This window comes from Schistocerca nitens, chromosome 1 (assembly GCF_023898315.1).
Source record: "Schistocerca nitens isolate TAMUIC-IGC-003100 chromosome 1, iqSchNite1.1, whole genome shotgun sequence".
In the NCBI taxonomy this organism is placed as follows: domain Eukaryota; kingdom Metazoa; phylum Arthropoda; class Insecta; order Orthoptera; family Acrididae; genus Schistocerca; species Schistocerca nitens.
In genome coordinates this window covers 498,074,212-498,100,974 of record NC_064614.1, presented here as the reverse complement: position 1 = coordinate 498,100,974, position 26,763 = coordinate 498,074,212, and the positions used below count along the sequence as shown (strand labels likewise).

Here is a 26,763-nt window from a genome sequence, read left to right as displayed (position 1 = left end):
ATGAGATGGGATGACGAAAAACCATTTCTGCCCATCAGATCATAATTCCTCTCGTAAAATGTTCTGTTTATTAACTGAAATTTCTTCAAGGCTTCTACAGTATTCAACAATGGTGTCTCTTCCCTCAGTTCAGCAGCAAAGTCATTTAATGCAGTGACGCAAGATTCTGTTCATGCTGTTCTGTTCTGCCACAGGATTCCCTAAAAGACAGCTAGCATCCTTGTGTTTACGTTAATTTCTGTATACCATACTGTGACATACTCCTGAAGCCTCAGCAATCATCTTGCTAATCGACCTGACAGGTCCTTCAAGCTAGTCGGCCAGCATAGAGAATGATGGTCCAGCACAACAGTGAGTGATTTGTCAAATAAATATGGCCAGAACTTGATGACCCAAACAATTGCAAGGCACTCTATCTCGGGAAACAAAGTATCACCTTTCCATCAGCTTCCTATATCTGCACTAGAATTGCACCTATACCATTACAATGCAAGTCAATGTGAAGTTCTGTCTAGGCATTTTCATCATGAAATCTCAGGACTGGAGATGATATTGCCCCCTCCTTAATGTTCAGGGAAGATCATACCAAGAACATGTTGGTGTTTACCTGCAGCTGTTCTTGCAAGGACCATGCCTTGATGCAGGATTCCTTTATAAATCACCATTTATATGAGAAATTCCACATCACGAATGTGCTGATGAGTCAGAAAATCTGACAGCTTTTATTGTGTTGTGGGGTCGGGGGGTCGAACCTGAGACTCCAGATGGCCAAGCTGAAGCCGGGACACACCACGCTGTATTTTTTCAGGAGGCCGAGCAAGTTCAAGAGCATCAAGGGGCAGTGAAGAGTAATACAGTGGTATTCGGTAACATTTCTTTATTCAGCTAATTTACAGTACTCGATGGTGAAGCGTAGTGTGGGTGTGTCGCGAGTCCAGCTGCCCGCCGATGCGTTTTGACTTGCAACGTGCTGCTGCTCGCGATTCTGGAGACTGCTACAGTCCCTGGTCCTCGGTGCCCTCCACCCCGTTTGGCCTGTTCATCCAACCATGGGACAAAGGGGGATATATTGGTCACCCGTGGCCTTCGGGCCGCCAGTGCTCCCAGGAAAGGACCAGACTCGAACCCACACCCTCCTGGATGCTGTGCTGCAACTTGCTGCTAGTGGTGCTTGCCGGATGACAACACCCGCCGCCGTCTCTGTCGCAGCGCTGCTGTGCCTCCCGCAGCGTGTGCCTCGCCCGGACCCCGGTACGCCAGGTGAAAAGCAAATGTGGCCCGTAGACTCGAGTGGAACCAAGCCCCTCCTGGACCCGCTGTAGATCGCTGTCACTGCCCTCATTCAGGCAGACCGTGCAATCTCCAATTTCCAGGCTACCGTTCCATACCATACCGATGTTGTGTCCTCAGAGGTGGAATATAGCCCAAATAAGTACAGAGAAATAAAGTACAAGTTTATGCAGAATACTTATAACATTGCTGCCAGACTGGCCCCTATAAGTGCAGACCAGCACAGGTCCGTCCCGCTCGACTGACCTGGCACATTCCGTCAAGCTAAAATTGCCCGTCTATTCATATTGGTTTCTCCCTCACTTCTGACGTAGTGTCAGAGAGAAACAGAAACTATGGCAGGGATTCCCACAAGTAAGCCATTTACAAATTGCCACTCTTGGCTCTGACATAGCACCCCACCTCATACATCACAATAACATAAAGCAATGCTGCAGTTTACTGCCTCTTTGTTGTTCCACTCGAAACAAATTGTGTGTGCAATACCGCTGTCACAGCTCCGCGTCCACGAGTGCCATGTTTACCTTGCCTGGCCTGGTCCGCCAGCAGCCCTAGATTTCTTTGTCCAACCATGCCTTCATTGAATTTTGATAAAATTTCCCTTTCCCTCGACTAGGACGGACACTACTGCAGCACACCTCCCTCCTTTCAACAAGATTCATCCTGAATCAAGATAAAACAGACGTGGCCTGTGGTTGCGCAAACATACCTTGTTCACAAAACTTACATTATACAGACTAAAACTGATGAGAACATCAAAACATTAACTCTACACCTATACACTGTTTACTCTGGTTACCCATACCGAAGGCAACTGATGTGTTGGCACGTCCTCCACTGGTGTATGTTTCCACATTCTCCACAAAGCTATACTCAAGAAAAATAGAAAAACAGCACACCCTGTGGCTGAAATGCTCACTGTCATTATCCTGTTGCTCCGATGCTGTTGTAACATTTGAACGTGTTCCAATACTTTATTAACCTTGATAGATCCTCCTCGTGAATTAATAAAGGAATGCAATGTTTCCAAAAACTCTGAGTTTAACATGGAGTTCAAATATGTCAGATTCTGCAATGGTAATATCTCCAGACCCCCTTCTGGATAAAACAACGTTCCCTGTGACAAAGTTAAAGCTGTTTCACCCGTATGTGATGCTGGATGATAGAAATCCTCCCCCACAGTCTCACAAACCGTACCGTTGATAATTATTCCACTCCCCCGCAGTTGCAACTAGCTTATTTTATCCATTCTCTGATTGGTATAACAAGTGACCATCACCCATATCGGCGTAAATACTGAATATAACCAATGCCTCCCTACCTTCTGGAAGTAGGAGTGTGTCGATAACACCTCTTTCTCACAATCTGAGCCATTCGTAGTTCCCAGGAACAATTCAACTTCGCATGTACTACTATCCAAAAAAAACTGGTCGATTAGGGCAAATCATCACTCGTCCCTGCGAAGAAAAGGAACGAAACATGCCTGTACCACCCCTTTCCACTACAAGTTACTATAACATCGTATGACATCCTCAAAAATTCCCAATAGTTCACTCTGACCCTATCGATTTCTCTGAATCTCCCCCATACAATGACAAAAAAACTAAGATAATAAACAAGAAAAAAGCAACAATTATTGGACCCACCAAAATGCGAGAAAAAGAGAAAAAGCAACACACACAAAAACAAAATGCAAATTATCCCCCGATACAAAAACACAAAATGTAAACATGCCATATAATATTACACATACAATAATTTACTCCCTCCGTGACCATAATGCATACGGAATGTTGTGTGTCCGCTGTTTTCCTTCCCCCGAGACCACCTACTTCCATTTTCTTTGACTAGCCTCTGCAATCGGGTCACTTCCTTGTAATTGAGGTAATCTGTCCACCATTCCTTTAAAAGGCTTTACTCTACTCACGTGGATAATGGATGTTTTTGTTGGCAGCTTCACTTTAACATTCACAGGTAAAGTCATGTCCATGACCTGGTATGGTACGTGCTACTTCGTTTTTCCCTTAGGTGTATATGGATTTGTGAGTAATACCCATTGACCTACCCTGTGCTGTGGTAAAGGCCCCAACCACTTATTTGGATCTTCCTGCCTCTCAAACACTTTCGCATTACCCTTCCGTACCCTCTTCCAGACTTCCCACATTGTTCGTGCAGATTCCCTCACTGCGTCTCCTTTAGCTCCCGATTTCGGACAAAGAACATCAAATGGCGATGTCGTCTTTCTTCCATAGACCACCTCGAACAGTGACATTCCGACCCCCGAATGTATTTCTGTTATAAGTTGATACCACGTATGGAAGATAAACATCCCAGTTATCATGGTTTCCATTCATATAATAACTTAGCATTTTTGAAATTGTCCTATGTACTCGCTCCATTCTCCCATTCGCATGTGGATGAAATGGACTGGTCTGCAATTTTTTTAATTCTCAATAAACGACATAACTGTGACATTAATTCAGACATGAAGTTCGTTCCTTGATCTGTAATTATGGTATCAGGCACCCCAAACTTCAATAACCAGGTACTGACTAAAGCTTGTGCTACCGTACTTGCATGTTGGCCTGGTATCGTGACCATGGATAGAAACCATGAAAAGTGATCAATTACTGTTAAAACATAATGATTCCCTGCTGGTGTTTTGTTGTATGGGCCACAAATATCTAGCCTGATAAACTCGAATGGTTTTGAAGCCTCTGGTACCCGTTGCAATAGAATTCTTGTGCGCATCACATCCACTCGCTGCACACACGGAGCACCACAATTTGCTACGTATTGTTTCACATCCCTTCTCCAAGTGCGCGACCAAAATCTTACTGCTACTCGTCTTCCCATTGCTCGATGACCACCATGCCCTGAGAGCATATGATCATGGGCATCCTTTAAGACTTCCTCTCTCAAACTCCTTGGTACCACTACCCGTGGTCTGCACCTGGTAACTCTACACAACAAATTTCCCTCCACAATGAAATGTGGTTTTGCCCTCTGCCATTCCACAACACTCTTACCCATTACTTCTAATGTGTCTAATTTGCGACTTAATGCATCTGCATTCTCGTATTTCTTCCCTGGCTTATGAATTACTTCAAAGTCACATTCACTTAATTTTAGAGCACACCGTGTTAATCGACTAGAAGGATCCTTGAGTCCCAGTAACCATCTCAACGCTGCATGATCCGTCACAACCTTAAACTTCCTACCATAAAGGTAACTTTACTCCATATATTACAGCCAACATCTCCTTTTTCGTTGTGGAATAACTCCGCTCTGCCCTATTTAACTGTCCAGAAGCATGCGCCACTGGATGCTTCTGTCCATTCACCATTTGCCTCAAAACACATCTTACTGCATCACTTGAAGTGTCACATGATAATATGAAGTTTTCTTCAAAATTCGGAAATACCAACACCAGACCAGAAACTAATCTCATCTTTAATTAATTGAAAGCTTCCTGACATTCCTCTGTCCATTGAAATTTAACCCCTTTCTTTAAAAGCTTTCTTATTGGCTCAGCTATTTTAGAAAAATCTTTTACAAATTTACGATAATATGAAAATAACCCAATATATGATTGTAATTGCTTTGTTGTATGTGGTGTCAGAAAATTCTGAACTGCCTCTGTTAGCCGAGGATTGGTTTGAACCCCTTGTTTACTGATTACATGACCTAAATATTTGACATGCATCTGTGCAAAATTACATTTTTCTAAATTTAATGTCAACCTTGCCAACTGCAATCTTCAAAAGACTTCTCTTAAATGTGATACATATTCTGGTGTATCCTTCGAAAATACTGTAATGTCATCTAGGTAAACCATACATGTCTTTGGTTTCAATCCCCTTAAAATCCCATCTAATAATCTCTGAAAACTTGCTGGTGCATTCTTCAACCCGTATATACTGACAGTGTCCCCCAGGAACAGTAAAAGCTGTCTTTGCCCTATTCTCTGGCACTACTTCAAACTGATTGTACCCATTCCGTAAATCCATTGTCGTAAAATACTTATATTGTCCCAGATTGTCCAATGTGTGTGCGATATTCAGAATCGGATATGCGTCCGAAATGGTTTTCGCATCCAGAAACCTATAATCACAAGAAAACCTGTATTTCCTTGTAGCATCCACTGACTTCTTACGTACAAGAACTAGAATGCTTGAATATGGACTATCACTATGCTCTATGATTCCATCCTGTAGTAGTTGTTGTATAAACTACTCTAGTAGCAGTTGCATATGACATGATATCCTATATGGTTTCCTAAACACTGGTGTATTATCCTTCTTTGGTATGTGATGGTTCGTAATCAGTGTTGCTGGTAACCTACCCTCTGTTCTGAATAAATCGCTAAATCTCAATAATAATTCCTCCAACGCGATCCTGTCGTCTCCCCGCAAATGCTGTAATTTTCCCCTTAATTGCGCTGCATCGACGTTTTGCTTATGGCTTGCCTCTAAATCCTACCTATCGAGGTCATCTTAATCAAAAACCCCCAACGTGGCAAATAACAACCCTTTTGATAAGCTAAATTCCACTCTGCTGAAGTTATCTATACTTACAGGAACTCTATAATCTCCTTCCACTTAACTTGCATGAGCTAAACTCCTCTGCACAAAACAGTGCGCATTATCAAACTCCTGATTACTCGAGAGTGGCTCCACCATGTACAAAGTATCCTTTGGTAAGACAGTATTTATTGAAACCCAAACTATCTTCCCTGTACCCACCGGTATGTATCCTGGTGATCGATCTTTAATGAATCCGTTCGCAGCTTAGCTGGTGTCACCTTCATGTTAAGTGCGCCTTGCGACATTTACCTATTTGCAAACGTTTCCCCCATGTGAAACACTGTTCCACCGAGTTCCACTGTTTGTTGCCAAAGATCTATCTTCGCACTGTCGTCTTTCAAGGAAGTCCAGTCCGAGAATCACCAAATACCCCTCACCCACACATGGTAACACCTCTACCTGCTTACTAAACTTAGTTCCTGCGATCATGAATTGAAATACCATCGTACCCAATGACTCCACTTTTTTATCTCCCACCCCACGCAACCTATAATGTGGTGGCTCAAGCCTTCTCCTGCTAACTAGGTCCAGACTAATAACAGACACGTGTGCCCCAGTGTCAACCAGAAACCTTTGTTCCCTTCCATTCACCAAGCCTAATAACCAGCATTCTGTCTGTGCACCTACAAGTGCCTTACCTAATTTCACTGGGACTGCTCTCCTATGGTTGAAGCAATCGCATTCTTGTTTAACGGCTGCTACCGCCGAAGTTCTCCTCTATTTTTACTCATGCAGTTCGCTTTCCGGTGACCCATTTTCCCCTTATGAGTAACACCGCTGATGCTGACATTGCCTCTTGTGCCCTACCTGGTCACAACCAAAACACTTAATTTACACTGCCAGGACTCTATACTCCACCCTTTGCTTCATCGTATAATCTACCTCCTCTAAGTATGTGGCAATCCTTAGAGCTGCCGCATGATCACTGGGCTTCTCCATTCTCACCCAACGTGACATCTCCAGCGGTGCTCCCCGCAAAAACACACGTAACGCCCTGTTCTCGGCCTCTTGTAACATCACTTTATTAGTCTCCCCATTCTGTGACAGTTCGAATGTTTGTGCATTCAGTTTTTGAATCCTGTCTGAGAAAACCCCCACAGTCTCATTTCTCCTCATAACTAACGCACTAAATCTTTCACAAAAAAACATGGTACTATTCTGTTTTTGGTACCTCTGGCGTAACCCAGCCTCAAGCTCTGAAAACATCCCACATTGTTCAACATTTCGCGGTGCAATATGTACGACTTGGCCTTCCTTATTAAGCGTAACTTTGCCACTCTCAAAATTACAATATCCAACCACCCATTGGCCTCAGCCATTGTGATAATGTCATTAAGGAATACCGACAAATCCTCCGTAGGCTTTACCTGGAAAGGGGTTAATCAATGCCGCGATTGCCAGGTCAATCGGTCTATGACACTCCACGACTTGTAATTTACTTTCACCCGATGTCCCTTCCCCTACTCGCAATGCCTCAAATCTCCCTGCTAATTCTTCATATTTTTCATTGCCACTTATCCTCGCCTCTGACAATACCCGAATTTGCTCTGTTAGAGTGGCTACAGCTTCTGCTGTAGTCACTGCCACAGCCTCCGCTGCTTGCCGTGTTTCCACCATCCTTGCTTATAGCTTCACTGTTGCCATCAATTTCACTCTGCTACTCCTTAAACTTAGTTCTTGTGGCAAATCATCGCCCATCTACATTCGAAACAATTGCGAGCCAAATGACCAAATCTCTTACAAATAAAACAATTCTTTGGCACCCACTTTGTACATGGTAACCCGTGGCCTGACAGGTTACAAAAATTACATTGCTTAGGCGCTATGTTGTCATGCCCCCCATTTCCCCTGAATCCAAATAAATCTACAGGCCCCTCTGACCTTACAAAAGACACCTGTAGAAAGTCCATCCTAATTAACAAAAGAATGACACATAAGCCATAAATCAAACGTCACTCACCCATCCACATCCTGCTCACGCGCAGGTGAACAGTCCTGCTTTTCTCCCTATACTGGTATGGACGAACATCTCCCAAATGACAAATGACAAAAGAAGTGCACGACCACCCATCACGAATGCAACCAAACACCTCAACTACACCTCTACACACCACAATGCTACTTGCTCGACGTAAGATGGGAGTGGAAATCTGGTACTAGCGTTGTAGCCGGCACCACTTTCGACACCAATGTTGCGGGGTCGAACCCGAGACTCCAGATGGCTGAGCTGAAGCCGGGACCCACCGCGCCATATTTTGTCAGGAGGTCAAGCAAGTTCAAGAGCGTCAAGGGGCAGTGCAGAATGATACAGCGGTATTCAGTAATTTTTTCTTTATTCAGCTAATTTACAGTACTCGATGGTGAAGCATAGTGTCGGCGTGCAGCCTGCACGTTGTGCCCCGAGTCCAGCTGGCTCAGCAGACTCCCGGTATGTCGACGCCGGTCGCTGCCCGCCAATGCGTTGAGACTTGCAACGCACTGCTGCCCGCGATTCCGGACACTGCTACAGTCTCTGGTACTCGCCGCCCTCTGGCCCGTCTGGCCTGCTCTGTTCAACCATAGGACAAAGGTGAATGTAATGGTCACCGGCGACCTTTGGGCCGCCACTGCTTCCATGACAGGACCAGACTTGAACCCACACCCTCTTGGATGCTGTGCTGCAACTTGCTGCTAGTGGTGCTTGCCAAATGGCAACACCCGCCGTCTCTGGTGCTGTCGCAGTGCTGCTGCGCCTCCCGCAGCATACGCCTCGCCCGGACCCTGGTATGCAAGGTGAAAAGCAAATGTGGCCCGTAGGCTCGAGCTGAACCAAGCCCCTCCTGGACCCGCTGTAGATCACTGTCACTACCATCTTTCAGGCAGACCGTGTAATCTCCAATTTCCAGGCTACCGTTCCGTCCCATCCCGGTGTTGTGTCCTCAGAGGTGGAATATAGCCCAAACAAGTACAGAGAAATAAAGTACAAGTTTATGCAGAATACTTATAACATTGCTGCCAGACTGGCCCCTATAAGCGCAGACCAGCACAGGTCCGTCCCGCTCGACTGACCTGGCACACTCCGTCAAGCTAAAATTGCCCGTCTATTTATATTGGTTTCTCCCTCACTTCTGACGTAGTGTCAGAGAGAAACAGAAACTATGGCAGGGATTCCTACAAGTAAGCCATTTACAAATTGCCACTCTCGGCTCTGACATAGCGCCCCACCTCATACATCACAATAACTTAAAGCAATGCTGCAGTTTCCTGCCTCTTTGTTGTTCCACTCGAAACAAATTGTGCGTGCAATACCGCTGTCGCAGCTCCGCGTCCACAAGTGCCATGTTTACCTTGCCTGGCCTGGTCCGCCAGCAGCCCCAGATTTCTTTACCCAACCGTGCCTTCATTGAATTTTGATAAAATTTCCCTTTCCCTCGACTAGGAATTACACTAGCGCAGCAATTTTCTCTGGATCAGCACAAGCTCCTTCACCATTCACTAGGCTCCATAAGATTTTTTATTTCTTGGATGGCGATGAGGAAATTTTTTGGACACGGGAGGAGATATGCAATCTGAACACAGTTCATCATCACTGCTTTCATGTGGCTTAGATGTTGTTCTAGTTATCTTTGAAAAAATGCCAGATCGTCCATACAGCGAAGACATATCACCCATTTAAGCTGTCAAAGCAGTTTGTCCATCATACACTAAGGTGGCTGGAATGTTACAGTGTCGAAACAGTGAAACTTTATACTCGCAGAGGCTGCCAGGAGTTATGAAGGCCATCTCTTCCCAGTCAACCTCATCAACCTCGATTTTCCAGTAGCCTGTGTGCATGTCCAATGTTGAGAAACACTCTGCTCCTCTAAGACAGTCTAGGATGTCAACAATGCGCAACAGTGGGCAAACATTTTTCTTCATTATTTTGTTCAGTCATCTGTAGTCAATGCAGAAATGTCATGTGCCATCCTTTTCCTTTACAAGGACCACAGGAGAGGGCCAAGGACACTCTGAAGATTCAATGATGTCATCTTGCACCATCTCTCCACCTTCTTCCAGTTTATATGCCACTCAGATGGTGACACCCTGTACAAATGCTGGATAAATAGTGTATGATTATCAGTGTTGGTACAGTATTTTACCTTTTTTACCATTTCCCACTTAGCATGTCACTTCTCCATTCCGGATTTAATGGCATCTGCAAATTGGCACAGACCAGCTAACAGTTGCCAACGTTGTTCTTCAGTCAGGCCACATCCTATTGGCAGTTCGATAGTAGCTTCCTTTCCTGCGTTGCCTGTGGTGGTAGTGGAGCACAATTCTTTGCTGATGGCATTAATCTGCCTATCTTGGATTGGTTCAGCCGAACCTATGCACACACCTTTGTTGATGAGTTGTGCTTTCTCATGACAATTAGTGATCTAGGGTTTTCCTGGACCACCTAAAATGTTTATCATCATTGCTGGTAAGTGATTTTTTATGAGCCTCAGTAGCTTTTGGCAACTGACAAAATATTCACAGTTTAACTGAACATCTGGACTGACGACCGCAACTGATCTCGTTGATAATGGCGGAACAACAAAGTCTTCAATGGCACACAATTGCACTGACCAGTGTTTGTTATATATGGTACAGCTTCATCACTCTGGAGCTCTCATCTTCCAGAACATACGACTAGTGACGAATGCAACAAGTCCCGCCTGAGAATAACCTTATGACTACATTATGAGAAAATGACAAATTCAAAGGGCAGTGTTCTGTCATACATAGTTATTCTTACAATACATGTTCCTGTTGACTGAAATTACTTCCCATTTGCATCTTTCAGCACAACCACTTTTATATCACAGAACACAGTCTTCTTTAGCTGGTGATGATAAGCATTTGACATTACAGAAAATCAAGTCCGAGTCGACTAATGTCAGGACAGGTTAGCTGTCAATGACCATGTCACTGAGATTTCATGACATCTTAGTGACTCATCCATGGAGGAATTTCATCTGTGGTGACCTCACATTGACAGATCATCACCTCACTTAGTTTTCTTGAATTCAGTAGTAAAGCAAGCTACTGGTACCTTTGTGGAGGACCTTTGTGGAGGAATGGCTGTGGTGTGTTGGGGAGTGATCTCATCCATGGTATGGTGATAGGCTTTGTCTCACAGGTTGACTGTAATTGTCTGTGCTTGACTGCGTTACTGGAACTGCTGTGATTGTTGGCATCTGGCAGCATAGTAGTTCCCAAAAACCCTTTTCTTTCTCTGCAATAGTATACAATGTGTCCAGGGCATCCATAGTAGAAACATCGCCTTTGCTATGCAAACCATTGAAAGTTGTACCTCCCAGCAGCTCACCACAATACCACAGCGCAGAAAATGTGTTTCCTAAGAATATTGTTGCATTACTGATCACAAGTCTTGTAACTTCTATAATCCAGCATGCAGGTAAATTGTACCTTACAAAAGGTGTGAATTTTACAGACTTTTAGTACGTTGTATGTAGAGGTGTGTAGTGTAAAATTCTAGATTGCAACCTCAAGAACCCTCTGCTAACTTGAGGAGAGCCAAAAAAAACTGGGAAAGTATGACACTCTCATTTTTATGTGTAATTTTTTCCCCTTACACCCTACAACAAAACGCACCCTTTCTTTTACAGTGTAAAATTTTCCTGAATTTGCACTGATTGAACATAATTTTACACCTCATACTTACCAAGAGAAAGAGCTTCAGAGGAATGGCAAAATTCTCAAATTAACAAAAAGAACTGCAAAAAGGACAGGTTAGTGGTTTATAATTCGAACTGTATAATTTTTTTTACAGGTTTAATGGTAGTTGCATCCAACAGTCAAAGCTCAACATCCAGAACCCCCTCTCTACCCTCAATGAGGTATAGGTATGTAACAACATAGACAACCAATTTCTGATTTAAAAAAAAAAATCCCCCATTATATCTAATAAAATGTCATTTCGTAATAGCTAAATGTATATTTAAAGAATGAAAGTTACTACAAGTGAAAAAAACATTTAACAGGATACAGAATTGCACAACAAAATTAATGCCTTAAACTTCTTAGTCCATATTGCAAGTCAAATAGGATATCAACTTCTTCCTCCTCAAGCAATGGCAATGGCAGTTACGGTTTTGCTATTGCTGTAATCCCCTTTCAGCATCCTCCTCGTCTATGTTCAACTGGGGAAAGGCCACAACAAGGTTTGAAAATGACATAGCACCAGAGCCCTAATGTTTTGCAGCTGCAGGCCCTGTGCTACATCCCTTCACACATTTGCAAAAATCATTTTCACAATGAATTGGCAGCTACATTTTTCATTGTTACAGGAATCGGCCGTCCTCTTTTTGCGTTCAGCCAAAACTGATGGAATCTTTTTGTTTACCCAGCCATGCCTGTGCTTTTAGGTTTGAAAAGAATGGCACTGGGTGACTTGGTGAGTAGGTGGCAATCTCACAAGTTGGAATTCGAGTTCTGCCACTGATTGACCATTGTGGCTGTTCATGTGTAAACATACAATGTCACAAGAAATCTTTCCCCTCCTTCATAAATTTGGCAAGCAGTTGTGGTTGTCTACTTGTAAATACCAAGTCAGACAGGAACGGTTTTTCTCACAAATGGCACTAACTTTCTTTCCTTGTTCTAATAGGATTGAAGTAGTATGAAGGGGAAGAATATTCTGTGGATTGAACCTGCATGGTGCTGATGAATACAAAACACTGAGGGAATTATTAAATCACATCAGTACCTTTTATTGCCTGCTTAACCACAATGTCCTTTAGCAGCCATTTCAGTCACCAACATCAAAATGAAGCTGCTTCTGTTGGTGTGTTGGATAAAAAGTTTTCTTGTGATACTGTAACAACTGTTGTGGATGAGTTAAAAAACTAAAAAATAAAAAAGGTAACCATCAACTGCTGCATATCTGTACACCCGAAGGTTCATTTCTTCTCGTATTAGAGTTAATGCTGCACGCAGTGTGGACTTTGTGTCCCTGCTGATATGAGCTTCAAAGAAGATATGCACTGGAAAGGGTGCAAGGCCAAATTTGAACAATTTTGTCAGATTACATCAGAATGCCTGGCAATGCGCACTCTTTGGAGGAGTTCAGATCTACAAATTTTCCCCCACCATTTTCTTCATGCAGTTGATGCCAATTTCTCGAGCTAAATGACAATTCACTTCTTCATGACCATTTGCTCCTGTGTTGACACCATTTACTTAGTCTCAAAGAATAACAGATGTTCAAAGAACCATGCACTCAATTTATCAGTATAAAGATATCTCTGGTTGCACAAGAAGACATTACATCTAGGAGTCATTCAGACGTTCCTGAATGTACCTCGGGGAACATCTTGCATTTGTTCACAGATGAGCTCATCGAGACAGCACACTATCTGTTATGCTGCTACTATCAGTCAGCCCTCCGAAACTCTTCAATGCTGTCAATAGGACCTGTCCTGTTGTCGTGCACGATCAGACATCTGGTCAGAATTTTCCAAAACAACGAATAATGAATTAATCCTAAGCCATGAATTTGTCAAATTTCTAAGAATCTATTTTGTCTTTTAGGCTGATCATGTCATGGCAGTACAGACACACACACTCATCATAGTTTAAATAATCTGCATCAAAGGAAACAGGGAATTATTTTTACAAAAAACTCAATATGGAGAGGCAAGTCACCCCTCTGTTGAGCTTTATAGCATTTTTGGTAGGGCACACACGCAGAAGTATCAAGTCCATGGCCTAGCAATAGGACCGCAGTACTTTGTGAAGAAGCCTCATTTTCGACAATGGTTCAAGCAGTGATGGGAGATGGTGGTGGATCGTTGGAGGGTACCAACTACTTTGGGTGTGCAAAGAACACCAGCCCACTGAGTCACCAAAATCTCATATAAAAGCAGAAATGAAAATCTCATTGCTTGGTGGAGCCTTTGAGGTTGATAAACATTGACTGTTCAGGCAACTCCATTTTGCTTCTAAAAATGTTGCAAAATTAAGGTTATAATGCTAACTATGCACATTTTGCTTTTTTAATAATCTGAGAAATTTTATCTTTCTTTCAAGCTCTGTGTCTTGTTTAGTCTGATGCAAAAAGACTTCTCCAATGAAAATTTTAGGAAATTTAAATCTGCACAAGAAATGCATGACTGCTTTTTGTCATGGAATTCATTGGAGGAGAGTTATAAAATTCTGACAATTTGTAAGATACCACCCACACTATCCACCTTTTTAAGTACCTGCTGATTAGACTATTGGTATTCTGTTTCAATTCACAAATGTTAAGTTATATTCATTGGATATAAGCTACATAGCTTCCACATTTTTAATAGACTGTTTTTATGTATAGTTGTTATCTTGTAAAGTAATATGTGGTGACCTAATAGCTACAACTAACCCAAAGGGATAAAACATTCGGTCAGTTGCCACTACAATCATGTGCAATAAAACCATCTCTGATTCTGGTGCACAAAGATTTGCAAACTGAACTAGAGGAAAGAGGAACCCTTAGCCTACACACCAACCCAATCACCTAACGGAATATACATTTGACTGTGTCTTGAAAATGAAGAGATCTGAAAGGGTTGTAAAATATGAAAGACTTTTCCACAAGAAATTTACATTATTCTGCTGTAAAGTAACTACAAAACAGATTTGTAACAATGTTCAGCAACTTTATGGGAGCAAGCACAGTGACTGAAGTAGAAAGTTATGACAAAAAGTTGCGAAATCAGTCAAGGTGACTCATCCCAGGGAAATTGTAGAATATAATCAATTCATGGGAGTTGTAGGTTGATTCAGTGACAGCCTTGTACATAATCACGTTCAAAAAAATTACATATACTTGATCTGATAATAGTGAATGCTTGATGTCTTGACAGAGTAGCAAGTGGAATGCATCAGAAAAGCACATTCGACTTAGCTGAGTTAAGGAAAGCCATATGTAGGGGCTTATTGTTCCACAGAAAAATCAAGCAGCAAAGCAAAGATGATCTAGTAGTAGTTCTATTGAGAGCTCCTTTAATTCAAATGAGAAAAAAAAGGACCAGCTGCTGTACTGGCCAAAAAAGACATGCAACTGGATGGCACAGGACATTTGTCTACTATGGATATGAAAAGATGGTCCAAGGTTCTATCATGCTACTCGCTAGTCAGAATGAAGTTTGTAAAAAGCAAAGTGAATTTATGTTTCATTGCAAATAAGAACTGATTTTGAACGGTGTGATACCTCATATCATCATTCATGTTGAAATTTCAAAAGTACAACTGAAACATGGTGAAAAGCTTTAAATTTAAAAAAATTCCTTACACAAAACTTTTCAGTGGCATATGGGGTCTGTTCAAAAATTCCAAACTTGTCCACAAAATTTTTCTATGCTTACCTTTTACTTGTTGTGCATGGTCTCCACTGAAATACTCTCCTCAACTTGGTACACTGCTCGCAATGCATTTTCCACTTCCAGAAGCAGTCTTGGTATACCCCTTACTGGATTGTGTGAAGTGCCATCTGCAAATTTTCTTTTATCTCATCTATCGGTGAAAATCTTTGTCCTTTCAACAGAGTTTTCAACTTTGGAAATAAAATGAAGTCCACAGGAGTCAGGTCTGGAGAGTACGGATGATGAGCAAGCACAGTGATTTTGTTTTTTGTGGAATAGTCATGGACCAACAGGGATGAATGTGCAGGTGCATTATCATGATGCAAGAGCCATGAATTGTTTCGCCACATTTCAGGTTGTTACCTTCTCACATTTTATTGAAGGTGTCACATGCCCTGATAGTACCATCGATTAACAGTTTGTCCCTGTGGCACAAAGTGATCCTTCAAAGCCAAAGAAAACTATCAAAACTAGACATGATTGTCTTAAATGGGATTGCCGCAATCTTTCTTTAAATAAAAATATGGCATTAACTATCAAAACTAGACATGATTGTCTTAAATGGGACTGCCGCAATCTTTCTTTAAATAAAAATATGGCATTTCAGTCTTTGATCGCTATTTTTTATTTTCTGCAACTCTGAGATCGCTCTGAGATTGCCACTAAAGGAAGAATAGTTGCAGAAAGAACTAGGTATTATTAAGCAAGTAGCAACAGCTAATGGATACAGGACACAAAATGTTACACGTATGTTTAACAAGATCAAAAACAAATCCGCGGGTATCAGTAATGGTTCTAGGAAAATTAAAGTTAAGAAGTAGTTTGTCACCCTAACATACAAAAGGCATGTGTCGGAAAGAAACATCGCTGTGGCGTTCCAGAATGAAGGGCAAATGGCACATAGACTAAGACATAAACCAGCAACGGAAAAAAAAAAAAAAACAATTCTGGAGCATACAAGATCAAATGTGCTCAATGTGACAGTTATTGTATAAGACAGACAGGGCGGAATTTTGAAATTCAATACAGGGAACATTGCAGTCATAGCAATCGGACAGCATTTGGAGCTCATGTAAAAGATAGTAAACATGAAGTGAGTAATATAAATGAACAAATGGAGGTGCTACATAAAGCTCCAAAAAGTCTCTATCTTAACATGCTCGAAGAGATTGAAATATATGCTCATCAAAGAAAAAACCCAGACCTACTACTTGATGAGCAAAGTGATTTTATTCACAGGGGTTATTATGAGATTTTTAAAGACCTGTTTTAGGCTTACTCTTGAATGCAACAGCACGCTCCAGTAAGAACAAGATGCAGCAGAGCGGCCCCCAACGTACTGGCGGCGAGGTGAATTGGGCGCGGTGGAAGAGGTCTTGGCGTGGCATTGTATACATTCCTCTCCACCACCAATCAATACAAAGAAAATGAAACGCACATTTTGGTCCCTGGTCCACTCAAAAAAGATTATTCGTATGTTATTACTATAGAAATTGTTTTATTAAAAAGTATTTTCGCCATTAATATGTACGATGAAAAAATAACATATGCACAACTCTTATAGGTAGATGGCACTTTTTACTGTTACCACTCAGGTTTCTCCAAAACTGCGATATAAAGTTTTAACAGATTAATATTTACTTTAGTTATGACAGTGAACCAATAGTTCTGTACTGACAAGTTACTCTGTAACTGCAATATATGGTATGTTGGCATTTAATACATTCCAAAATTTCTTTTGTAAACTAAGATATTTCTATCAGTAACTGTATCTCTCTTGTTAATTATATTTTTAACTTTGTGTAACAGATCTGAAGATGGGCAGCTAGCCTGAAACCAGTCACTGAAAGTAAAAAATAGCGATCAAAGACTGAAATGCCGTATTTTTATTTAATGAAAACTATCACCATGGTTTTGACATTTGATCTGACCTGACAAGCTTTTTTTGGTCTTGGAGAACCTTTCCTGCCCCAATGTGAAGATTGAACCTTGGTCTCAACATCATAACTGTAGACCCATGTCTCATCACCAGTTGTGATTCTCTTATGGAACATCTCATTCTCATTTGTAAGATCAAGGTTTTTCTGCTCTTTGCTCATGAGCTCTGGGACAAACTTGGTGGCGACATGATGCATTCCAGGATGCTGTGTCAGGATTTCATGACATGATCCAACTGAAATGTTACATTCTTCTGCAATCTCTTGGACAGTCAGTCTTCGATTGGTACACACAATTTCACTGACATTCCTGACATTAGTGTCGTCAGTAGAGATCAAAGGGCGTCCTGAATTAGGGTTATCCTTAACTTCCATCTGGCCATTTTTAAACCATGTAAATAATTTGTAGCACTGAATATGGCTTAAATACTCTTCACCGTAGGCTTCCTGCATAATTTTGTGTGTATCTGTAAAAGTTTTCTCGAGTTTCACACAAAACTTAAATCAGACGCATTGCTTTCTCTAACTCTGCCATTTCGGAATTCGCAAACTATGCGACAACATTCTACTCAATACAGCACTGAACAATAACTAACAGGCATACAACGATGAGACTTCCACCAGTTAGACATTAAGCACAGGTGTGTGCAGGGATACCAACTACATTTCGCTTCAACACACCATTGGCGAGAATGTGAATGTTCCAGAATTTTTTGAACAGGCCTTATACTTAGAAGCATATTTATATCTTTCATTAAACTGGTTGCACGTAGAATTAAATAAAAACATCGAGTGTCTTCCAGGAAGTATTACACTGTCCATGTGGTATTGCCACATAGGAACAAAGCTAAATTTTAAATAGATCAAAATTTGCATAAGTTTAAAGTGTTGCATAGTAATTTACACATCAGAATCTACCCAACGATTTTTTATTGAAACTAGTTTCCTAAACAAAAGGGTTAAAAATGCATTAACTTCTATCAATTTCCTACTTCTTGAATGTATGTTAGAACTTACCAGTAGCATCAACAAAGCCAGCCAATATCCGACCAACACGTCCCAGTGAAGTCATGCTTTGTAGGCTCAAAGCATCATGCTCTATAATACGAAAAGGATGAAGGGTTTTGGGGGGAACAGCAAAAACTCCTTCAATTGATGATGTCTGGCTGTCTGGTGGAGAAGTATTGCTCGGCCCAATATCTTCATCTTCAGTTTGCATTCTCTGGCGGAGTTCTCTAAAGCGTTTTCGTCCTTGGTGGCTTTCAAGCACTTTCCTTTCAACATCCTGATAAAATATGCAAATAAAAGGCAATAGTTACTGTACCTAACATTAGAGTCAGTAACAATTACTTCATTATTGATTTTAACCATGAAATAATACACAGGAATTCTTACTGGAACTACTCTTAGGTAGTGTCAGGCATTAGTTTCTCAAGTAATATGTACAGAAACTAACATTAAACAATGCATATAGTTAATTAGTCATTAAAGCTTTCTATCTATCAAAAATTTTATATGGTTCCAGAAAAAACACAAACTGACCACAGGACTTTGCCTACATCAGCTTTCCACCACACGAACAAAAAAAATCTGACCTGCCATAGCCCAACGAAGTAGCCCAACGAAGTAGCCCAACGAAGTAGCCCAACGAAGTAGCCCAACGAAGTAGCCCAACGAAGTAGCCCAACGAAGTAGCCCAACGAAGTAGCCCAACGAAGTAGCCCAACGAAGTAGCCCAACGAAGTAGCCCAACGAAGTAGCCCAACGAAGTAGCCCAACGAAGTAGCCCAACGAAGTAGCCCAACGAAGTAGTTGTTTTCTCAGATACAGTAGTAAGTGGACAATGTTTTAAAATTAACCATCTTTGTTGATAAATGTGGTTGCCTATCTGCTAACCTACCAGCTGTCCTCTTTCATTTCTGCTACCGGGCACGCATTTCCCCACCAGTGACTCACACACGGGCACAGGCACGGGGACGGATAATGATGTTCTCACCAGCTTCAGCTCAGTCACTCAGTTGAACTCACTGTGCTGTCAGAGCAGGTCACGTTTAAAATACCAAAAGAAAACTCAAAACTTTAACAAAACTAAGTTTTAAGATAGCAGAAGCTATTGCCCAAGAAGGAAAATTTTGTCTGATGGGGAATTCATCAAATAATTTTGGGAAATATTTGCATCAGCAGCAGTTCAAGAACAAACATCATCAGTGAAAACTACAAGCTTGTCACATCAAACCACAGCATAATCATTTGACAACATGGTAAATGAAATTGAAATTACACTCAAAGCACAATTAAAGGACTATGTATGTTAAAGTTCAGTGCTTGATGAAAGTGTTGATGTTTCAGATACAGTCCAGCTGGCAGTCAGTCTTGAATCCTGCTGAAGGAATGATCACCTGTCCACTCACAGAACGAATAGACAAGGCAGATGGCTAGCCTCCATATCGGCCCTCCATCTCAAGTGACTAGAACGCTACACCAAATGCCACTCACCCTGCGGTGAGGGCAGATGCACCACATCAGGTACAATGGAAGGTGCCTCAGCAGCAGAACTCGTGGGTGAAACAGAGGACAACTGAGGTGTTCCATGCAATGCACCATGTTCTTCACCACTACTACACCCCAAAGCAGCAGCCAGAAGACAGCTGACCATAGCAAAATGCACATTCAGCTGTTCTCGAACTGTAGCCAGCTGCTCTTGCGTCCACACACACATCCTACACACGTTACCAGGGCTAAATGAGAAAGTAAACTATAAGCTCTGACAGAAACCTAGATATGCAACTTGCTATATGAAACTTGCTGCCCTCCTGATTTATCACCAATGCAGACTGATGCATCAATGAGTTGCGTAATTAGCTGTTCATAAGAGATGACGACTGTGCTACAGATTGCCCAACTACATTTTAGTTACAAAAAATGTGAGATTACAGCTCTTAAATAGAAAAATATGAATGAAAGTTTAGAAATATACAATTAAGTTTAGAAATATACATGAATCTACAGAGAAAAAGATAAGTATGTATCTTGCCACTCTCCAGCTGTGTACCGAGTGACAGCTAGAGCCTGGCTGACGCTTACTAGGCTGAAATGAAATGTTCCTGGCTCTTCAGAAATTCCCAACTAAGTTTGTAGTAACCATGTCACAAATTCTGATCTTGGCGTAATGTAATCAGCTGTCTACTAATTGTGTGACCTCCTTTCCCCTCTACAGAACCAATCAAATGTGACACTGTTGTAAGAAGATGTGAATAGCAGCGTACTTTGGAATAGGCATATTATGCTTGCAATGACTTCATTGTCAATGCAGAGAGAGATGACTGGAGTAATGTGTTTTACCACCTAAACATGCCTGATGCTACACAACTCCTCCCATTAGTACTGTGGGCATGAAGGTGATATAGTTCTATGTAGTCAACCCTTAACACCCACTCACATGTACTTAATTTAATGACGAATTTAGAACCATGACTTCTACGATTAACATATCTTAACTCAAGGATCACATCAGCAACTATTTGGCATGATTAGAATATTATCCAAGATACAAAACTTCCTGGATGTGACCAAAGCTGCATACCAAAACAGAGCTTTAATGCAGATTCTCTGAGTTCAGGAAAACGGAGGAAAAGTACTGACAGTGTGCCTGGATGCTTAGTTGGTAAGAGTACTGCCTGAAAAAGTCAAGGGTCTGGCTTGGAGTTCCAGTGCAACACAACAGTTTTAGTCACTCTGCTGTAATGTTACGACAGTGTACACTCTGTTGAAGACAGAAAGATTCATTCTGCACCACTCATGAATCTACATTAATGTGATGAAGTCGGCATTTGTGAAAATTTACAATACTTCTAAAGGTATGATGGGGAGAAGAAATCAAAAGAACAAGGTGAAATAGTATATAAAAAAGATTAAGAAAACAGTAGTAAAAATAATGGTTATATTGAATGTGTTCATCCAAAACTCTCACTCATCAGATTGCAGTGTACCAAAACATCCTTGAACCAACACTTATAAATTGGCCGACAGTATGAGAGCCACTCATGATAAAGATTAGCATGACAAAAATGGCACTACGATACTCTCACATCAGGGGCAACCCATGGGCACACATGATGTCTGATGTATCATTCTGCCATCAGAGTTCCCTCAACCATAACCACCTATGATCGTAAGTCATACCTGATGGCTCATCATACCATGACAACAGGAGTACAACTGCTGTCCCTCTCCAAAATATTGGGAGAATACGGTCTCTTGTCAGGTTGTCGTCATGTGGTCCATCCAGGTAGTAAAACACCACAGTTCACTACTGAGGATTATGTGACACCATTCATCAGTAGTCCATGATTCCTGGTCACAGCATCATTCTGAATGCAGCCACTGTGTCATGGTTTTAACAGCTGCCTATGCACAGCATGATAATTCCCTAGTCCAGCTGTTGCTAGTCTCCAACAGATGGGATGGTGTGGTGTGATACAGAATGCTGCAGGGAGTCAATTCTTTTTCTCAGATGGTAGGCAGAGATGTGAAAGGATTCCAATGCCCTTAGGGCACAATTACTCGCAAACAAGGGCCCACCAAGTCGAATGGATGCAAGGTGCGATACTGCGGACCTTAACCTACATCACCACATAGATGGTTTCAAAAAAATTGATCCCACCATTGGGGACCTCTTCTTGTGAGAACTTGTTATTCTTGAGACCCTTGATGATATCCTGTATTTCTTCTCTGGTGGGCGGTTGATAATCAGGGTTCCTGGTGGACTGTTGATAGAAGGTAAGTCTGTCTTTAGATTCCTCTGTGTTGAGGAACTCCTAGAAATAGTCAACAAGTATGTGCAGTCCTTTTGTTCAGTTAGAGCTTCCTATCTGGCCCATGGAGAAGTAGGGCAGGAGATGTGAACTAGATCTTCTGCTTCTTCAGCGTCCTTTGCACAGGTCTCTTTAACTGTTTCTCTTCTGTCTCTTGCAGCAAGATCCTGAGGTAATTCCTCTTTGCTCTGCAGATGGTGTTGGCTGTAATTTTTCTTTGTATGATGGTTTCATGATTGGATTCATTCTTACACTTGTTCCTCACAATGAAACTGTTATGCCTTTCTTCTATGGCCTAACTGCACTCTGTAGTCCACCAGAGGTGTCTGCCTTTATTGGCTCAGGCAGGGATAGTTTTTTGGGCAGAATCCAATAAAGCCTTTTTTAGGGAAGACCACCCTTCTTTCTGTGTATTCTTCCTTAGAGTAACATGGAAGTCACAAACTTCATTGCACAGTCAAACAGTGTTGACTCTGGGTATCTTACGGCTACCTTGGGGGTTTGGTGTTCTTCTCAAGAGTTGCATGTTAGTCTTGACAAGCGAGAGGTAATGCTCAGAATCTAAGCTGACTCCTCCAGTTCGATATGAATCTCAGAGTCAAAGAAACTGAAAGAGGGAGAGGAGAAAACCACAAGAATGATAGAAGGGCAACAAACACCACAATGGACAAAAGCAGAAAACAAAACCACAGAAACGCAAGAAACATGTAGAAGAGATCAAAACAAGAGAGCAGATTTCCATGGCTCGCTGACCATGAGAATAAAAGGGAGAAGTCAGCCACTTTGCAACACATTAAAACCTCCACCCTAAAAGCACTAGGGTGGAGGACACAGAGGAACAAAGGATATGCACTAAAACTTAGATCAAATGATAAAACCCATCCTCACAAATAAAATGTAAATCTAAAGCTGCTGTTGAGGCATTGTTGCCTAACACCGAAGGTAGAGTGCTGGGAAAGTTAAAAGTCTGCTGCACAGCGGCTAAAAGTGGGCAGTCCAGCAAGAGGTGGACGACAGTCATTTGTGAGCCAAAGCGACACCAAGGTGGGTCCTCGCGACGGAGGAGGTAACCATGCATTAGCCATGTATGGCCAATTCCCTGCAAGAGGACTGCATGGAAGACTTCCACATATTCGTAGTCTCCTTAATGACACGCAGTTTGTTGTGCATACTGTTCTGCCATACTGTCTCCCAAAGCTGAAAAACCCTGCAACGTAAGACAGAATGCAGGTCAGTTTCAGAGATGCCCATCTCCAGAAGCAGTTCCCGTGTAACCTGTTTGGCCAGCCTGTCGCCAAGTTTGTTGTCTGGGATTCCAACGTGTCCTGGGGTCCACACAAACACCACTGAACGATGGGACCATTCCAGGGCATAGATGGACTCCTGAATGGACACTACGTACACAGTAGAAATGACTCACCAGGGCCTGAGCAGATGTGCCGCCAGCCCTGCAGAGAGAACACTGCAGCCATCTGGGAAGGAGTGCTGTCCAATATGTCCTCCATGCACATATGCAAAGCCTACGTGACAATCAGCCATCGAGCCGGCAGTGTAAACCACTTCATGGCCCACATACATGTCGAGAATCGAGAGGAAGTGATAGCAGAGAGCCGCAGGGTTAACAGAGTCTTTAGGTCCATGCAAAAGGTCCGGTAGAATCTGCAGCCTAGGTGTACACCATGGAGGTGTACATGAATGGACCTAGTTTTCTGTATGGTAGTTACTGCACCACTAAGTGGACTACGCCTGTCAGTATGGATAAACTGTTTTGCGTCCGCCAACATATCACATGTGCAGCCTTGTGGCCATCCGTCTACATTTGTGGAATTCACCTGGAGGACTGTGTTAGCGTAAGCTGTCGCCAGCACACCAGTCGCCAAAGATGTAGCTCGAAGATCGATAGTAGGTGCCGGATCAAGTGCGCCTCACGAGAGAGGCCAGAGACACACCGACGAACAACACGCAGCCAATGCCCTCTCGACAGCATATATTTAGCCTGCCACCGCTGACAGGAGATTCAAGTCACTAACTCACACACCAGTCTGGCATCTGCCAGTTCCTGCCAGTTCAATTGCGGAGTGGGTATGATTCACATCACAAGCTACGACGGTATATAGTGACCAGAATTGAGACTATAGTAAGATCACCAATACTGTTTGCAAGAGGACTATTATTGATGATCTTGTACCACAACTTGTGGACTCTATTCAAGTTAAGTAGGAGCTATCTGTTCATGCACATAAAGAACTGCGTTAATCCATGTGTGCATTTGTGTAGTAAAAAGAGGATACAGGCCACCCATAACATCCTCTCCCTTGCCTCCTACAGTACAAGACTCTACAGTGGTGATGAGGATACTACAGTGGCAAGGAGGATAATTCATGGGCAATCAAAGATAATCAACTTGGCTGAAGATTTTGCTTGCTTCTCTTGTGTTTTAGATTGGAGAGGTGATCGTGTTCTTCTATTTGCTAATTCCAGGAGGGGAACCAGAGAACTAACCAAATTTCTCTTTTCAGAGGCTTTACTTGCTTCTTACTATAACATATTTATGTAAACCATGAATTCCCTGCTCCCTCCACCCCCTGACCCTCGCCTCAGCCGCAGATGGCCAATGTGATGGATCTAACGCAAGTTTCTCAGTTTCATAAGCAATAAATTGCTACCCTTCTGATAGTGGCTGCATAAGCTGCATCAGCTGCACAACCGACGAAACAACCAGCCCAACAATTCCCGCCGAGCAGTACACCTATGTTCCGGCAATTTAAGGATACAGAAGAGAAATGGATTGAATACCTGACTCAGTTCCAAGTACATTGTTAATTTCATCATGTTCAAGGTACTGTAAAGTTACAATACTTCCTTTCGATTGTGGGGTCCCCAGTGTTCAGGTTAATACAAAAACTATTACCATCCACATCTCCTGCCGAACTAAGCTATGGCCGAGTAATTGATGCATTAACTCAATACTACGGCCACCAAGTCCAAGTAGCTGCAGCTATATAACAGTTCTTTTGCTAGCAGAAAAAGCCAGAACAGATGCACCACCAATGGTACAAAAAACTAACGGGCATCACTAGGAAGTATAAATTTAAGTGTAGTTGTGGCAACTTATACATTGATCTCATGATACGCAATGCAATAACATTCAGTGTCCCAGATAGTAGAATCCGGGAACGGATCCTTACGTACTCTGATCCATCACTTCTCCAAGTATTGCATATCTTTTAGAGCAATACGATTTGAGTGCCATAGTGGACGATAAGTTTGGCCGGGCCCCGATTTGTCGGGTTGAGTCACCCCCTGCTCGCGAGCACCACGAGCGGCTACAACAACGAGCACGTACACAGCCGCGTGGACAGCCAAGTAGACATGTAAATGGGCCTGTGAATTTAGTGATGTCTTGCCCGAGATGTTTTGCACACCACAAGAGACTGGATTACCCATCATGTAAAGCAACATGTAGTAAGTGTGGGGAAAAAAAGGCCACGTCCAAGCACTTTGTTTGCAAGGGCACAAAACCGCCAATTTTGTCCACTCCCAGAAACAACAGGCTCATGCATATGCAGTGAACATTGTGTTTTCACAACTGAGAACAGGTTCTGACAAAAGTGCGATTAAGGTTGTGCCTCCTCCTCGCCCTAGTGCTATGCAACTACATTCTAACAAATTATTTGTCTCATTACGAATTGCTGGCCGTCGTGTGAACTTTCAGTTAGACACAGGTGTCTCAGTAACTTTGCTTAATCATGCCATGTACAAACAGTTAGACTCACCATGCCATTCTAAATCTAGCACGCACCTCACTGCTTACAACGGACAGGAAATTCCAGTGGTTGGACAGTGTAGTTTGCCTGACACTTACAAATTTGACACTAGGGCAGTGACTTTTACTGTGTTGAAATCAAGAGACAGTGAGAACATATTCAGTTTAGATGCTTTTGATTTGTTTGAACTCAGCATCCAAGACAATGTACTTTCAGTATCGGTTTTTACTCCAAAACACAGGGCAGCTAGCTTGCTTCAAGAACTTCCTGAGCTATTTTCAGAATGAATGGGAAAAGCTAATAACTTTGTAGCACATGTTACATTGAAAGACAATGCACAGACTAAGTTAGCAAGATAATGGCTCCCATTCAAGCTAGTCAATGGGCAAGTCCTCTCGTTTTGTTGCCTATGCCTTCTGGTCGCATTCACATTTGTGTTGACTTCAAATCTACAGTCAACCCACAGACAGTAGTTGACACTTATCCATTGCCATGCCCTGAGGAACTCACGGACGGGCTTGGCGCAGGATGTTACTTTCCTAAGATAGATTTGGGTGATGCCTACTTGTAAATTCCATTGGATGAAGTATTACAAAAAGTATTTGTTATAAATACACATTTAGCACTGTTCAAGTATTTGCATCTGCCCTTCGGCTGTGCTTCTGCACCCGCCATTTTTCAACATTACTTGGAACAGCTGACTGCAAAAGTGCCGTTCTGCTCAATCTACCTTGACGATATTATCATCTCAGGTTGTACACCAGAGGAACATGTTGCCTATTTACATACTGTTTTTCAAGTGTTGTCAGAAGCATTACACAAGTCTCGTCTCGAAAAATGTGACTTTTTTCAAATTGAACTACAGTACTTAGGGCATGTGTGAAACTGTCAGGGTGTGCACCCCCTCCAATATAATTTGTCTGCAATTCATGACCTGCCTGTTCCTTGCAATGTATCTGAACTGCAGTCAATACTAAGCAAGATGACATACGACATTTGGTTCT

The 26,763-nt window shown here is 42.2% G+C and overlaps 1 protein-coding gene across 1 annotated transcript in view; it reads right to left on the bottom strand.

Moving 5' to 3' along the window:
* Positions 1 to 26,763, bottom strand: part of LOC126236171 (WD repeat-containing protein 44) — a 152,964-nt gene that overhangs the window by 91,925 nt on the left and 34,276 nt on the right. The window contains exon 3 of the mRNA XM_049945271.1: positions 18,196 to 18,463. Within this exon, the coding sequence (XP_049801228.1) occupies positions 18,196 to 18,463 (268 nt within the window). The remainder of the gene's footprint in view (positions 1 to 18,195; positions 18,464 to 26,763) is intronic.